General features: G+C 34.6%; 1 protein-coding gene across 3 annotated transcripts in view; it reads right to left on the bottom strand.

Moving 5' to 3' along the window:
- LOC140447393 (four and a half LIM domains protein 2-like) overlaps positions 1-18,330 on the bottom strand; it is a 402,290-nt gene that overhangs the window by 236,399 nt on the left and 147,561 nt on the right. Inside the window, exon 1 of one of the 3 annotated variants that reach the window (XM_072540018.1) lies at positions 16,803-17,052. The exons of the other annotated variants lie outside the window; for them this stretch is intronic. Coding sequence (XP_072396119.1) covers positions 16,803-16,930 — 128 coding nt within the window. The 5' untranslated portion in view covers positions 16,931-17,052. Of the gene's footprint in view, positions 1-16,802; positions 17,053-18,330 lie in introns of those variants that run through there. 3 annotated transcript variants of the gene reach the window in all.

Raw genomic sequence — 18,330 nt, 5'->3', positions numbered from 1 at the left:
TTGTGCGAAGCAGTGTTGCAGGTTGTCTTCCGAGAGGCTGTTGAGTAGCTGGACCGATTTTTGATTTGCGTCCTCTAATCATGCGTGGTTGGTTCTTTTCGACCCGTATTTAATTTTTGTGAACGGGTAGCAATTGCAGGGTACTAGATTTTGTGAATAGGGCAGGTACTCCATGGCTGTAACCTAATTTTTGGTCAAATAGTCCTTGACAGAGTGCGCTTTGTGTGCCGACGCTTTATGATGTGATCCAGAAGTGACCTCTCCATATTTTGGTCCTCTTTTTGCAAAATTTTTCGGGGAGGTAAGACCTCTAAATGGTAATACTGATTAACTGTTTGATCTTAAAGCATACATTCTATGTAATTGAATTGAATTTGGACTCGCTTTTTTGGCTCGCAAGGAGTATAGAGTCCTCAACTGCATGAATTGCTGCTTTATTTCAGTCATATTGAAAAATCCATGTTTCGTCAGAAGTTACGACCCGTGACAAGAAATCTCAGTCCTATTCGATACATTCCATGGTGTCAGATCAAATGTCTTTTAACCAAATATTAGTGATAATTAATTTTTTTGTCTTGTCGATCATCTCGTTCATGTCTTGTTCCTAACCCGTACTTACCAACTACGTCACTGACTTCGCCTTTTCCAATTTTGGAGTTAAAATCTCCCATTATGATGGATATGATTTGTTTCTTTAGGTTTTTTATGATGTGTAATTGTTGATAAAACTCCTTAACTTCTTTATCAGTGCTCTAAGCTGTGGGAGCATAAACCTTAATTATATTTAAATCTAAAGGATGCGCACTTATCTGGATCAACATGAAGTGTTCTGAATATGGAATAAACGTTTTTATATATTTTCTTCTTCACCATCCACTGATGATCTAATAAATGAAAAAGGTCCAAAAATAACAAAGGAAAAGTTATTTATGCAGTAAAAGCTCAAAAGAACGGAAAAGTCACCGGTCCAGACAATATCAATGTCGAAATACACAAATTAATTGCAGACAACGAAAGTAAAAGCCTCGACTTAATAACAACATTATTCAATTCAAGATAAATGACACAGGTAAAATACCATCAGACTGGCTAAAATCAACATTAGCAACATTACCAAAAAGATTATATCAGAACTATATTGACACCAAACGGCAACAATTGAAATAGAGCACACAACATCCGAAGATATACGAATGCGACGAGGAATGCGACAAGGTTGCGTCTTACCACCACTATTATTTAATCTGTATTCGTAATCTATATTCAGAAAAGCATTAGACGAGGTTCAAGGTGGAATCAAGATTAACGGAACCAACATAGACAACATCAGGTACGCTGATGATACCGTCCTAGTAGCAAGCAACGCACAAGAACTACAAAATATAATAAATGCTGTAGTTCGTCATAGCGAAATATGGCTCTGAAAATTGGATATGAAACAGAAAAATGAATAGTTGCCTTTGAAATGTATATATATATATATATATATATATATATATATATATATATATATATATATATATATATATATATATATATATATATATATATATATATATATATATCAGACGGATGCTGAGACTTCCATGGATACAAAAAGTTACCAACGGTGAGGCACATCGGCGCATGAGTAAACAGCATAGTCAAAGAGAGAAAAATACAATACTTGCATCAAGTGTTGAGAGATGAAAGATCTGAAATACTCCAAATCATATTGGAAGGTAAGTGCAGCGCAAAAGATCAGTTATAAGACGCCAAAACTCGTGGCTGATAGATCTGACGAGATGGTTGAACCGATCATCCACAGAAATCTATCGTGCAGCAGTTTCCAAAGCTACAATTGCCATTCGGATCGCCAACCTTCGAAAGGAGACGGCGTAATAAGAAGGAAATATATTTTCTGATTTTATTATTTACTAAAGCCGCTACTGCATGCCGATGGTTGACATCTTCTCTGTTGACCAGAAACATACCTACTCCATTATAATTTAAAACGTAAAACAGAGATATAAGATTAGAAAAAAATAAGCTCTCTAGGTATTTCTTAATGATTGGCTGAGTGATTTTTACTGTTTATTTTGGAGAAAATTGCCGCGATAGGAAAGTACTACAACAAAAGGATATATCCGCAAACAAAGAATTCGTGGAAAGATAATTTTACAATTAGCTAGAAAATAAATTCATTTTTATGCAACGAGGAAAAGGCTTGATAAAAAATGTAGACCGCAGGAAATGACTACGTAAACGATAGGGAGCTGTGTCAAAGTCCTCATTAAGTTGACTAATACAAAAAAGAACAAATTGCCTCCTTATCATATCAAATACGGCCAGCATAACGGTGCTCGTGGACTAGTAGGATACAGGTTAATGAGAAAAATAGTTTCTGTGGTTTTAATCAAAGTTGTGTATTAAAATAATAATTATATCGCTCACCTGATATGAAAAACATTTTAACTCACTTTTGCTTGGTTTAGAGGAGAGCGATTTAAAAAAATTCAAATCTACAATCGGAAAAAGAATATTTGTGGGCCATTCTCTATAGTATCATTATCATCATGACTAACATTGATTGATGCGATGTGAGATGTTATCACTAGAACTATTAACACTTCGATAAAGTCTATTAATCAAAAAAATTGTGTGTCAAAATATTTTTCAATCATTTTTTCAAAATATTAACAGATATTGACAACGCCCGATCAATTATCGGATTGATTAACCGACAACCATCGATAGAACAGATGTGTGCCAGAAACAAGTAAACATAGAAAAACCTGGAAGTAATTTTTTATATATGCTTCAATAATTCACTAAGCAACAAAATTTCTAAACAAAAAAATCAATAATTAATAGAATTAATATTTATTCAAACAAAAATATCAAATTAGAAGATCATGCAGAGAAACGTGAAAAATGACTAAGAAGTGAAATAAATATAAAAAATATTCACCAATTAGCATATATTTATCCACTGCTGAACGTAGGTCTCCCGTAAAATTGACCACCTATTTCTATCTTGGGCTTCTTGCATCCAATTGGTGGTGATATGCCTCTTGTTTTGGTCGCCATTATATAATCTTTCTGGTCTACCTATCATCCTTGGCTCCCGTTCTTCTTCTTATTTCTAGGTTTGGTACGAAATACTTAACATTAATCTTTCCATATCGTGTTCTCTAAATCTTATTTTATTTATTATTTTCTTTTTGTCAGAGTTAGTATTTCTGCACCATATGTAAGAACCGGTAAAACACATTGGTTAAAAACCTTTATTTTTAAACAATCTGGAATATTAGACTTTAAAATCTTGTTTAATCTACCAAAGGCAGCCATATGAAAACTATCCTTCTTTGTATTTCAGTTGTCTGATTATCTCGGCCTGAAAAGAAGAGTATAGACGTCTTAGAAGGGAGGAAAAACGTATCCATCGACGTAAGAAGAGAGAATACGAGCAGAACACTCTCAATGGAATACATAGTTTATTCGATAAAAATGATACCAGGAAATACTACAAATCCTTAAATAATAGCCGTCGAGAATTTAAACCACGATTAAAAATTTGTAAAGACACTAACGGTGAAATTCTACATGATAAAAACTCAGTTCTTAATAGATGGGCACAACATTTTAGCGCACATCTAAATATAAACGATATTGAAGGAGGTTACAACATAGACAATCAACAAAATCTACAATGTCAACTACACAGTGAAGACCCAACAAGAGAAGAAGTGTCAAATGCCATCTTAAAACTCAAAGACAATAAAACCTCAGGAATCAATGAAATCTGTTCAGAAATGGATAAAAAAGGTGGTGATAAATTTTTTGCAGCAATCCATAAACTAATAGTACTTATATGGCAGAATGGATTGATACCAGAAGAGTGGTTAAAGGGAATATGTCCGTTGCATAAAAAGGGGGATCAACTAGAGTGTAAGAACTATAGAGGCATTACTCTGTTACTACCTGCGTATAAAATCTTAGGCAACGTATTGTTTGAAAGACTTAAACATTTTACAAAGGATATTGTTGGTCAATATTATTTATTAACATAGGCAGATTCTAGAAAAGTCACTAGAATATAACATAGATACACACCATCTCTTCGTCGACTTCAAAGCAGCCTATGACTGAGTGAAAGAACTGCATTATATAATACAATGATAGACTTTTAGATTCCACCTAAGTTAGTTAAGTTGACCCAACTAACAATGCAAAGCGTAAGCTCATGCTTGAGAATTGAAGGAGAAAACTCTACGTTCTTTAAAATTAATAATGGTCTAAGAAAGGGGGACGCGCTAGCGTGTCTCCTCGTTAACATTTTCAAAATTAGAGGGCACAAGAAGTCGAGGACGACCCCGAAGGAGATGGATTGATGATGTGGAAGAAGACCTACAGATTCTAAGGGTCAGAAGATGGAGGGAAGTTGCCAGGGATCGACAGAATTGGCGACTTCTTTGTGAGCAAGCTTAGATCCACAACGGATTGTCGAGCCACTTATGATGATGATATTGATGATGATGATTATCTCGGCCTAGCGAATCTCATGCCTTAGATATTTTTAAGCTATTACTTGGTCGATGATATATAGGAATTTTATCGCTGACTACAAGGTTGATCATAAATTTTGTCCTTGAGGTGATAATTTTAAGACCAATTGTTTTTTGACGCTTCATAGAGCATTTCCAGCATTTCTTTAGCATCAAAAATATTGTTAAAAATATATTGCCACCTTTAAAATAACAGCCTACATTTTCTCCTACTTTACAAACGCTAATATTAAAAGAAAGACGAAAAAAAGTGCCGGCAACCTTTTGTAATGTGATACTGTTGTTCAATAGATAATAAAAATAGAAGGGAGGTGTTAACATTTTAACAACTTGTAAAATATTTTATTACTTATAGAAAAAATACTGGTCGATTTATTGCTTTTCGGCAAAAACAACAGCTCTATTTCTCTACACTTTATTTGTTTTAGGTGGATACTAAATACATAAAGGATCAAAACTGGAAAGGTAATTTTCAATTTATGTACAGCTATGACCAACGAATAGTTTACACCCTTACATACCTAGTAGCCGATTTCTTACAATTGTTACCTTGTTTAAATGTACATTTTAAGTAAAAGTGACGTTAATTACCAATGACGGATCAGAATAGGTTGATTAAAATTAAAAAATCAAAATAAAAAATCTATTTTGCAAAATGGATTACGTTCTTAATAATGAAAATAAACAACTCTGGGGGAAAATATCCATTTTATTTTAAATCTATATAATCTTTATATTAAATAATGATAAACAGTAACACAATGACTATTTGGTGGAAGCCCCATTATTGTCAATACAACTTTGCAATTTTTTGTTCATAGATAGCACCGATCTCCTTATGGTGTATACAACAACCTCCTCCCATACTTGGTCAATTGCTGCCCATAGTTTAATTCTATTCCGTGGTCTAAGGTTTCTTTCATTTAATTTCTTTGTTAACTCTGACCACAAATTTTCGATGGGGGTAAGATCTGGACTTCGGGAAGGCCACGAAAGAACATTAATATAAGTTTCTTTCAATCATTTTCACCTACTCGTATGCACCGGGAACATGTCTTGTTGGAAGGTAAAGTTGTTATTGAGGAATCTCTGGATCAGTGATGGCAACATTATGTTCTCAAAAATATGTTTGTAATATAATCCTGTTAATTTTTTAATTTTTCTTCTAACTAAGAACAAACGCCAGGGCGTTCAACACTTATCCATCCCCATACATTGACCAAGAATAGTAACACTAATTCGACAATCGCTATAAGATTGAAACACTTTTTCATCGGAAAATGCAACGTTAGACCATTATGAATTCATTTCAAAATGCAACTCGTCTAGTCGTGTGATCCTCAGTCAAAAAAGGTTTCCTTGCAGCTGCATAATTTATCAATTCACTTACTTTAATACTTCTACGTGCAGTGCGAATGCTGACCGGAAACGCTGTCTCTTTGGTAGCTTTTCGAGCTTTGGCGAAAGGAGCTTCTCTCAGATAATTTACTAATACCTCATATTGTTGATCTGTGGATATCTTCTACCCTATTCAACCACCCAATCGTACTATAGAGAGAAAATGATTCCACCTTTGTTTGATTTTGCCCTATTTTCCTGATAGCGCTCCTAGGAGTCTAGCCATTCTTCTCACTCTGGTAGGGTGAGATTTAGTTCAGTATACCAATTGAGGTTCCTTTGAAATTGAACACCCAAGTAGGTGACCAAACTCTATCAAGTTACCTTAATCTTCAAACCGAGAAGTTCCCAGACACCTGAAGAGGATTAGCTTGTGTCTTGGTTGGGTTGAGAGACAATTTTGTCAAGCTGGGCCTGAGACCTGCTGAATACAGAGCGGCTTCTTATTGTTCCATCTACTGTGCGTGAAGCGAGCAGTGCTGTAGCGTCGGCACAAAGTGTGGAAAACTTTTTTGCATCTTTTTGTGATCCCAAAATTGACATTCTCAGCATAAAATCAGGTTGTTCTTTTTGTTTGCAAAATGATGTTTGCAAGAAAGATGTTTGCTGGAGAAGAAATAAGTGTTTTTTTAAATAGCCATCTATATCAGAAGTTGTAAATCGTCAAGATTAATCTGGTTACGTCAATTAGAAAGAATGAAAGAAGAAGAAATACCAAAGATATTAATAAATACTGAGGTAAGTGACAACAGAAGAGTAGATGGACCAAGAAAAATATGGTTAGATGAAGCAGAAAATGACCTTAAAAGTAAAAGGTGTTAGAAATTGAAGAGCAAAAACTAAAGGTTTATAAAGCATGGAAAGCAATTTTCAAGCTATAGACCTAAAAGGCATGCGTTAGAACTTATATGATGCATAGATATTGGAACTGATTTTCAGGGCTTATTTTACTGATTCTAAATTATAAATATTAATTAATTTCTCGTTTAAAACCGATTATAATAAAGAAGAAGTACTTGTTTGATTTTAGACCCTGGCTCTTTATAGATAACTAGATGGATTTAGAGGAAAACCATCAAGATTATGTCATTAGGATAACATATTTTCAAATTAAAATTGATAAACCATTTGCAATTAAATACCGCTAGATTAACAATAGTTATGAAGGGTTTGGGACGATTGCGTCAATTTTACCTGAGGTACGTTCAGCTGAGGGCACGATTGCTCCGAGCTAACTCAGATGGTTCCTAATCCCTGGGTATGATTGCTCCGAATCCCATGGTGACGTAATATCTTAATGTTCTCCTTGTGCTACTGTACTGCCGCACCGTAATGCATTAATAGACGGAATAGGTTAGTTTATATAATTAAAAATGGAAATAAAATATAAAAAATTATTCCAAGAATATGCAGTTACACTTACGGACTTATATTTAGGTATAATAACATTTTTTACTGTTATCTGAGATATGTACACCTAATTAATTAGATTAAAGCTGTAGGTAAGTGCATAATAATTATCTTGCTTTAAGGATTAAATCTGCTGCCGGCGCAATTGTGGCTATAGCTTAAAGTACCCTTTATCGAGACCGGATTATAGCAGATGAAATCCGGATTATTTGTATTATATTATTATTATATCCTTCTAAAACAGTTTTTACAAGTTTTTGTTACTCAATTTAATACAAATATTTTGGGAAAAAATGATTTGTTATAGTCATAATACTTTTCTTCATTTTCAGTCGATATATTGGACTTTGATCGTTATTATTTATCAAATAATAATCAAATAGTTAAATTCGAAACTTATCACAAAAACATTATTTGCTTAATGAGGCTCCCAACTATTATTATCAACATTCTTCCAAGGAAGTTATTTGTTGTTGATTCACCCCAACTAATTAAAACCGAGCAATTACTCGAGAACCGATTTATGTCATCAGTCGATAAAAAAATATTTACTCTTGTTTGATAATCGAGGTAAAAATAAACGTAATCAACTTTCTACTTCCAGATTTTTATCATCACTTCTCTGTTTATTTGCTTCCTAATGTTCTTGCTAATACCAGTTGGCTGTGTCGGTTTCGAAAGTCATTGATTGATTGATGGCTCGGGTAAAGTTGCGCATTCGCCAGATTCAAAATTTAAGATTTTAGAAATAATTATGAGTAATATACTAATTTATTAGAGAATTTATTCCGAAAAAAATAAATACATAACTCTACAGGGTGGGCCAAACCTCTTGTTTTATTTTGTTTGGGCTACACTATGGAGTATATAAAAATATTAACAATCGTAAAGACCTTAAAGCATTAATAGACCAGAGAAATTACCAAAATAAAAGCCGTTTTCGCGACACTCTTTGATATAGGTATTTAACAACTGTTTTTGAAAAATATTGTAAAAAATGGGTAGCGGGTAGATACTCACCTGCGATCCCGGCGGGGGATAGATCTACTTCAGGAATAGCACACCTGCCCACGCGAGCTTATGGATTTCTCCAGCCTCCCATTCCCGGGGAAACCATGTCCAAACCCAAAGCATTTCCATCTCCACCCTTTCCTCCCTCCACTTTCAAATTAACTCGCCAACACGCACTAGCCAAGCGTGGCGTTTTATGACTTAAAATCCCAAAATTTATTTTACTTATATTATATAAAAACCCCAACCAAGGTAGCGGTTGGAACAGGTTTGGAGCAGAGGGTGTCAAGAATTCCAGGAAAAAAATAGTATACTACAAAGAGCGACAAATGCATATTACTTCATACAATGTTAGAAATCTTATATCAGACCAGAAGATGATGGAACGGGAGGAAGAGCTGAAAAGAATAAAATGGCTCATCGGCCTCATCGAAATAAGACGAAGAGGAGATGTCCCAATTACTCTTAAATCAGAACACGTATTTCACTTTAGAGGTGAAGAAGACACTTCAAATGGTGAAGTAGGATTCATTATACATAGAAAGCACACACTAAATACAGTTAAAATTATCAGCATAAGCCCCAGGGTATATATCTCATCTTCAAACAAATGCAAGATATAACCTTAAGGTAATCCAGACATATGCTCCAACGACTACCCACTCGGATGAAGAAATTGAGGAATTTTATGAGGACCTAGAAACAGCGTTGCATGCCATACCAGCATATTACACAATAATTATGGGCGATTTTAATGCAAAAATGGGGTTTAAACAAGATTGCTGAACTTCTTACACCAGGAAAATTTATCCTTGGTGAACTCTTTTTTCGATAAAAAACCTCAGCATAAATGCACATGGATCGGTCCAGATGGCAGTGTCAAAAATGAAACAGATTATATCATAACAAACAGAAAAGAAATAATCAAAGACATCGAAGTACTCAACAAATATAACCACAGATTAATCCGAGCCAAGATACTATTAAATGTCACATTGGAAAGAACAAAGTTGATCCTAAAAACAAGAAAAAGAAATGGATTCCTCCAGAAAACAAAGACCTGTATAAAGATACACTAGCCAGACATATACAAGACTTGCAAGATGAAATAGAAGACTTAAGCAAACCTATCCTAGAGACGGTGTTACCTTTTTTTGAAACACCCTGTATATTGGTACAAAGGTATAATATAAAAATACATAACTAATTTGGAGAGATATACATGACAAGATACGGTATTATAACATATGAATAAGAAAAATCGTTGGAAATTATTTATGGACCGCTAGATTAATTTTATAGATTATTAATTTTTTAGCAATCCAAATATTGGCACTGTCTGAGTCAGATCTTAGAGCGATAACCAATTAAAATAGCTTTTATTACATATAAAATTATTAACAACCTAAAACTAAAATATTTCGAACCGTTGTGTAACAAATTCGAGTGCGCTTTTAGAAGCCAATAAATTTATATGTGCAATAAAGAGGGGAACACCTTCTTTCATTCTCATACACTAAAGATAAAAGAATATCATTGTTAATTCGATAATAGAGGAAGAACTTAATATTAAATTAGTGCATTTTTGGGAATTTCTACATTTATTTTATATTTCTACGTTTATATTAAGACTTATTATAACATATTAATACGTGGAATAGCCGAACATATAATACGATGTTTTACTAATAATAATTAATCTCATAGTCCAGTCGTCAGAGAATTGACCCCTAAAAATCATACGAACAAGCTGAATTTTGCAGTAAGTATTAATTTTGGGACCCCAAAAAGATATCGAATTTTTACCGTCGAGTTGATACAAATTTTATTGAACATTGATTTCGCGCGCGTAACTGATATGCAAAATCGACGGTTGATTCAAGCGTTGTTTCTAGGAGAACGGTTCATTCTACACAAAAAATGCTTATAAATATTTTGATTTAAAATTATCTCAGCTACATTTTTTATTTAAAACATTTTTTTCTACGGTGTGCAGATTCTTCATAAATCGCAAAATTTTTTTGCGTTTTTACCACCCTACGAGGAGGGTTTTAGGGGGAAGCCCGGAGATAAAAGTGGTAAGTTATCAGGTGTAATGAAATTTTGTAAACGTTATCATAACACTGGAAAGACAAAATCAGCAAAAAGAACAGGCAGAAAACCGAAAAATAGTCAATACGATGAGCGTAGAGTATTCAGACTTTCTTTAGAAGATCGTCGCAGATCCGCAAAAGAAATTAATGCTACTGTCAAATTAACTAGCTTAATATCGGACCGCACTATCAGAAGAAAGTTGTGTGAAAATGGATTGCGAGCACGAACTAATAGAAAGAAGCCGTTCCTGAACCAAAAACAGAGACAAAAACGCATTGATTGGGCTTTGGCATACAGAGGGTTGACATTGCAATATGATGTGCCCTCCAAATATAAAACTTGGCAGGACCCTGGGCTATCTACCTTTCGGCATATGCCCATAACGAAATTTCTGCCCCTACGAGTCCGACACCAAAGTGAAGGTGCCACGCAGCGTATACAAGACACGCCGCGCGGGGGCTCCACCTCCCCGTAGTACCTGTGTTGCGAGTACCTCACCTACCCGTTATTCCCACACCACGGGCGGATAGGTTTGGCAGGCGGAGGAATTTCCACCTCGCACGTAGACAGGTCGCCGCCGAGGATCTCTCCTCTGCCACTCTTGGATCTCCTGGTGAGTACGTGCCGGGGCACCCACACCACGCCTGACACAAGGTCAGGAGAGGTATGTACGGGCCCAGCTCATTCAACCTCACCAGGCTCTTTTGGAATGAGAGTAGAGTGGTCCCACGAGAGTCTCGTCTCGGATACTAGGAGTGTAGACCGGTGACCGTGTCGCCGAAGCGACCGTATGAGTTTCTACAAACCCGACACCTCAAGCGACGGCTCTCCACCTCCTAATTCCTACCCATTAGTCGCCTCTTACGACAGGCAGGGCTTTCTGACCCCGGCCGTATTCTTATCTCCTCGAGCCGGACGGAGATAGTGGGTTGACAGAAGGACAGTGGAGTAATATAATTTGGAGTGATGAAACCAGATTCTCGATCTTTGAGAGTGACGGAGTGAAGTTTGTTCGCCGCCGCCCGGGGTTAGACATTTTGCCCCAGTGTATTACGGTCACTATGAACCATCCTCTGTGTGTAATAGTATGATCTTGTATGACCACTAATGGAGTTTGACGTTTATCAGTAATAGAGGGCAATATAATGCAAAAAAATATCAGAAAGAGATACTGCAAGTTAAACTGATGCCGAGATTTGTTTGAAGGGGATGCCCAACAATGCATCTTCCAGAAGGATGGAGCGCCTTGTCATACGGCTAAGACTTCCATGGATAGTGTTAGTATCACCAAGTAACACGAGAGAACTGATAGAAACCGTTATTCAAAACTGGTTTAGAGTTATTACACCAGAAGATTTGACTCGTCTCGTGAACTCATTGCCTCGCAGAATCGAGTCTGTCCTAAAAAACAAAGGTTATCCCACCAAATACTAATTTTCTTGATAAGAACCATTGTACCATTTTTTAAAAATATATCTACTAATAGCTAACGGCTGTTGTTTTATTTATTTTTAAATTTTTAGAGTGTTTTTCCTCTTAAAATAGATGTTAAATGTTAAGTAGAAGGATAAAACGATGCAATAAAATTATAGATGTTATGTGAAAGAGACGATTACTGATAACAAAACTAGGATTTTTGTAAAGTTTTCAGAATTTTGGCCACTAGTGTATACCTACCTAAAATGTACAAAAAAAGTTATAATGAGAAATTTAAAAAATATCGTTTTTATAGGTTTTTGTAGGTTTTAGATAATCGATATAAATAATGATCCATATTGAGCATTAAGCGTTTTTAATTAACAATGTAGTAAATGATAGAAAATGGATATACTCGGTTCGCTATTCCCAGTCCGAACTGTCTAGTGAATTTAGTAATTATTTTTTTGCTAAGTTAGTTACTTTTTGACAGACTAAAAGTGGCTGGAAACTACTATACAACCAAGCACACGTACTCATAGCCAATATTAATAGTAAACAAACTAAATAGTAAATAAAATTGAACTTTGCGAATTACCGACAATAAATATTTATTTTATCTGCACCATATAATAAATATTTATGTTAAATTATAACAACTAAAATATATTTTTTAAATATATACTACCCAAATTTGATGTGTTTAGTATACACTTCCACTATTTAGAATAATTATTCTTTTTTTAAACAAAGTAGTATGCAATAGTAGGATACTTTAGCTATTAATACTGAGAAGTAGGAATTGTTGTGTTGTAGCTTTCCGACAATGAATCTGTCAAAATATGCCCGTGCTAAGCGAATGGAGTTTAATTAAAAGACTAAATATTAGCCTACCCCCAAAAAAGAAAGTTACGTAGCCAGTAGCCCTTGTGTTATTAGCAGTTTTGTTTTTCTTTTGCCGTTATTTCATAGAAACCTATATATCTTCATATCTTCTTCGCTCTTCGTTGACAACTATAATTTCGGACTCCTAGTACTTATTATTAAGTGTTTGTCAACTTTAAATATAAATGATTCTTTGGGTATTTTCAGATAACATGTTTTTACCGTTTGTTGAAGGTTTCTCTATTTGTTTTTGATTTTTAAGACTTATAAATGTTTTAATAACGTAACTTTTTTTGTGAGGATGAAGAAGTTTTTAACTTGCGTATTTTATTTTACATGAATGTCTCCTCACAAAGTAACGTAAGTCAGATAATTAAAAACAAACGTACTTTGGGAGGGTTGGGATTCAGTATTGCATCATATAGTACATCAAATCAACATTAACGTCTTAAAAATCTATTAAAACGAAAATTGTCGCAGCCAAATACAATAACCCCCTCAACTACGCTTAATAGTAAGATAAGACAAACAAATTTATGAACGCAATATGCTGCAAGAGTAAGGAATTATATTTAAACTGTGATAGGTATAATAAGCAGGTTGTCTCATATCTAGTTATGCAATAGGGCTTTTATTCAATCAAGTTCATAGGTTTTATTGGTTCAAGTGTACGTTTATACAAGGGAATCCTTTCTTTGTCGGCTAAAAGATTAACTACAGACATTTTAGTTAATAAGCACATAGTTCATATTTCAAACGGTATCATTGAAAGACTAAACCAAACATAAGTTAATAAAATAAGATGAAAAATAAATAAAAGTGATAAGAAAATAGCATGGACAACAACTGCTTAAAAATTTTTACAAAAATATAATGAGACAGATCATACAATTACAAAATGTGCACCACAATATTTATTAGAAGGAGAAAATGTAAGCATTCTGTCTAATGAACTGAAATCTAAAGGTACACAGGCAGATCTCCAAAGGGACCGAAAAATTGCTTTAGAAAATATAAAAAAATCCCACAATTATAATAAAAAGCGGTTCGATCTACATAGTAAGGAATTGAATTAAATGTTGAAGATTTAGTATTTGTGGAGAATGGAAACCGTCTAAACAGAAAGAAGTTTTATGAAGGATTATATACGAGGTCTGGCTATTCAATAACGGGACTGCTTCCCTCGCCACACACCGTTCCATTCGTTTTTTCCATTGGACAAAGCAATGCTGGAAGTATTCTTTTGTTAGAGCTTTTAAGAGTTTACAGAGCACGGCCAAAAGCAATGCAGAACTTGCTAAAAACGAAAACAATTGATCCAAAAACCAATAATAAAAAATTAGTTGCAACATTTGATTTACAACAGGTCCTGTCAGTACCGAAACTGACTATAGGAGTAACTTTTTACTACAGAAAAGTATGGCTTTATAATGTTGGTATACATGACTATGGTTCGGGAAAGGGGCACATGTTTGTATGGACGGAAGACACAGCTAAATTGGAACTAATGTTTGTTGATGTTTTAAAGTTTTTATCTAATAAGTCAGGCATATATGAACTGGTGTTGTTCACTGATAACTGTCCGGGACAAAATAAAACCTGGACGTTAATGGCCTTGTGGTTGCAAACGGTTAAAGAAAAGAAATTTTAAAAAATTACCCACCACTTTCTTAAACCCACCCTAAAAAATTACCCACAAGTTGTTTGCAAAGTCCAAATACAGGGCGAACAATCACAGGCATTTGAAACGCATGTTGGGCTGCGACAGGGAGATGCGCTGGCGTGTCTCCTTTTCAACATAGCTTTGGAAAAGGCGGTCAGGGATGCCCAAATAGACAGCAGAGGAAACATTTTTAACAAATCATCCCAAATTTTGGCATATGCAGATGATGTTGATCTAGTTGCCCGCACAACACGCAAGCTAGAAGAAATGTATACCACCTTGTCACACGCCTCAAAAAATATGGGCCTGCAAGTAAATGAAAATAAAACTAAGATAATGGCATCAACACCCAACAATAGAGCCAGAAACATCGGCCACCAATTCACGGTTGATAATTCTACCTTTGAAGTGGTGGACAAATTCACATACTTAGGCTCCCTGACCACCAAGGAGAACGTCATGACGGAAGAAATCAAGCGAAGAATAATCCTAGCAAACAAATGCTATTTTGGACTGAGTAGACATATGAGAAGCAGAAACTTAAGCCAAAAAACAAAAATAACCATATACAAAACCCTTATTCAACCAGTGTTGACATATGGGTCGGAGGCATGGACCATTTCCAAGGCAGATGAAAATCTCCTGCTTATATTTGAACGAAGGATCCTGAGAAGAATATTTGGTGGCATCTGTGAAAATGGTGTTTGGAGAAGGAGGTACAACTACGAGATATATCACAGATATAAACATATATTTTTTGGTAAAGACGTAGTATCCTTTATAAAAATAGGAAGACTAAGATGGGCAGGACATCTGGCAAGATCACAGCAGAACAACCCTCCTAGAAGAATCCTTATGTCACAACCTGTGGGAAGTAGAAAAAGGGGTAGACCAAAACTCAGATGGAGGGATGGTGTAGATGAGGATGGCAAACAAATAGGCGCAGCAAACTGGCAACAGTTGGCAATGGATAGAACTGACTGGCGTAATAGACTTGGGAAGGTCGAGGCTCTTTTATAGGGCTGTAGCACCAATGGTGATGATGACTCACCACTTTCTGGTTAGCGGCCACATGCACTTACCATCAGATCGGGACTTTGCTCTCATAGAAAAACACCATGGGAAATATGCTCCATTAATATATTCCTCATCAGACTGGTATGATATTATTAAAAAATCGAATAAAAAAATTCTTTTGAAGTCATAATAATGGAACAAAATGACTTTAAACAGATCAGTATACTACAATAGAATGCCAAAAGAGTGACCAAAACTGACGACGGTAACAAACTTGATTTTACAGGGGTGTTTTCATTTTTTTTTTTCGACATTAATACTCCCAATGCTTGTTTTGTTAAGTATGCTGTTAATGGTGCATACCAGGAAGTTAATTTATTAAAAAAAGGAAGGCCAGCACTGCTAATACTCGATTCGTTAACCTTTAAATACAAAGAGCCTGTCAAAATTTCGAAAAAAAAAAGACAACATAAAAACTTTATTGCCATTATATCACCATTATTAGGAATCCCTTCAGCCTGACCAAAATGAAGATGGTAAAGCAGAATTGCTGGAGTAACATAATTCTAGTTGGTTCATGTATATCAAAAAGTGTTTTTTCTTTTTTTCAAGCCACATAAAAAATGTTAATTATGTGTTTTTGAGCATACCAATACAAATTTTATGTTTCTTTGATTATAACATACTTGTTTCAATTAAACCATTCAAATGTAAAATAAATGTTTCTAATTTTATAATTTTTATTTAAACTTTAACACTGATTTACTCCCGATCACCATTTTGTGGCTTATCATTATATAAAAATAAGCCCTTCAATTATATCACTAGAAACAACAGTGATCTTATAACAGAATTTGGGCGCCTTGAGATATCCAGAAATGGTTTAAGATATTTATTTAGCCATTAAGTGTATGTTATAGCGTCAGCTAGAATAAAAGCTCCTTTTTTTCCCAATTCCAAGCAAAAATTAAGAGATAACTTCTATTGAATGTCTTTTTTCAGTTGAGGAGTATTTCTCTTCCAATTTTATAATCTGTTTTGATTGTTATCTGTCTATTATTTTTGTTAACACATTGTTTATATTTATATTACTTTATATACATCTGATTATTAACTTCTTTCTTTATATTTACTTTTGTTTTTATTTATATTTGGCTTGTAAAAGTACTTTTTGTTATTATTGTTATTATCAATATTGTTTTATTATTATTATTATCAATAAACTATCTATTCATGTATCGTTGTTTCTCTAATACTTAATTTTAAATAAACGAATAGAACAAAATGGAAAGTTCAGAAAAATATTACTGTGTCTAGTAAATTACGAAATAAATTACAGAAACTATTAAGTAGATACGTACTCCTTAAGTTTATTGAAATCCTGTACATCCTGCTGAAATACTTTGCAGTATAACTGCAGAATCCTTACACAAGCCAGAGTAAGTCCAGTCCAAGGCACCAAATCGCCACTAATATCATTAGAAATCATATTTTCTGTCTAATTGTAATCCAATTTACCACAAACACTTAAAAAGCACCAATTTAAATAAGTAAATGTCTCGATAACATTAAAACCAAAAGCGGTACCACTTTCGTGACAATACAATCAGCACTCACAGTCGGCCCGTGTCATTTCCAGAAAGTGTCGCACGACGAAAAACCACACCGGTGACTAGCTGCTGGTACTCATGATTCGAAAAAGGAAATTAGATAACAAACGCCGGCGATATGCGGTATCTATCTTTTCAAATCCGCGCTAATTGCGTTTGATTCAAACGAATGAAAGTCTGACAGTTTTTGTTTGTAAACAAGCGAGCGGTTTGAATTTGGCGGCTGGCGCGATTTTTCACTGGCCGCTTTTGACGTTTACGCGTCGCGAAAACCGAAGGAAATAGATCATAAGAGGCCATGGTTGGCGAAAGAGGCGGGAACGTAGACGGTTGCGAGAAGTGCGCGATCTGTTATTTCAGAGTTCGATGCTAACGGCCTGCAGGAAGTCGCAGGATACGGAGAAAGATATTCCGGAAGACGACGTTGCTCTTTTAAATATTCTAACTCAATTTTTTAAAACTGCTTTCAATGTATCAAAAGAATGGCGATCGTCATGCAATAATTTAATTATACAAAAAAATATACAGGATGTTTCATAAAGAAATACGTTTTAGAGATTTATCTCCGAAAATAATCAGATTTGAAATATTTAAAGAGGCATAACTGTAGCTGACATGTATTTATTTACAGTGTGCGATAGGCTTGATTGGTCTAATACTCCCAATCTATCTGTAAAAAAAACATCGATTTCACGTAAAACTCTTATACACGTTTTTGAAGGTTCTAAAAGGTATATTATGCGGGATAGAAGATGACAAATCCTTGTAGACGTTCAGCTGAGTTTACTTTCTTTTTTAAACAACCATAAGGTGTTTTATTAAGAATTTTAAATATGGTAATTGGAGAAAACTTATAGTCGCTTTACACCAACAATAAATTCACGAAGAAATTCATGAAGTCGCTTCAAGGTCAAATTTGACGTTTGTAAAGTACAATTTGACATCCAATTTTGCCGTGAATAAATTCGTGAAGAAATTGACGAAATAGAAAATGTTCTATTTTTCTCATTTATTGGACCTGAATTCAGTGTCACCAACTTGTGTAGATTTGGCGCAAATTAAGGATAATAATTATTTTGTTTTTGATTATAGAACTTTGCATCTTTAAGTCGTATGTGAAGTAAGAGTTTTTAACTAGACTTGAGTGCAAAACAATCGACTCAAAAGCGATATTTGAGATGACACCTTCTGTTTCAATGTAAGAAGTATGAAAATAAAAAGATGTTATGTGCAAACCATAACTTTATTATTGAATTTACAAAAACTACTATTGCATAAT

The sequence above is a fragment of the Diabrotica undecimpunctata genome, chromosome 8 (assembly GCF_040954645.1).
Source record: "Diabrotica undecimpunctata isolate CICGRU chromosome 8, icDiaUnde3, whole genome shotgun sequence".
NCBI classification, from domain to species: Eukaryota; Metazoa; Arthropoda; class Insecta; order Coleoptera; family Chrysomelidae; genus Diabrotica; species Diabrotica undecimpunctata.
The sequence above is the reverse complement of the archived record's forward strand: the minus strand, read 5'-3'. Positions and strand labels throughout refer to the sequence as shown.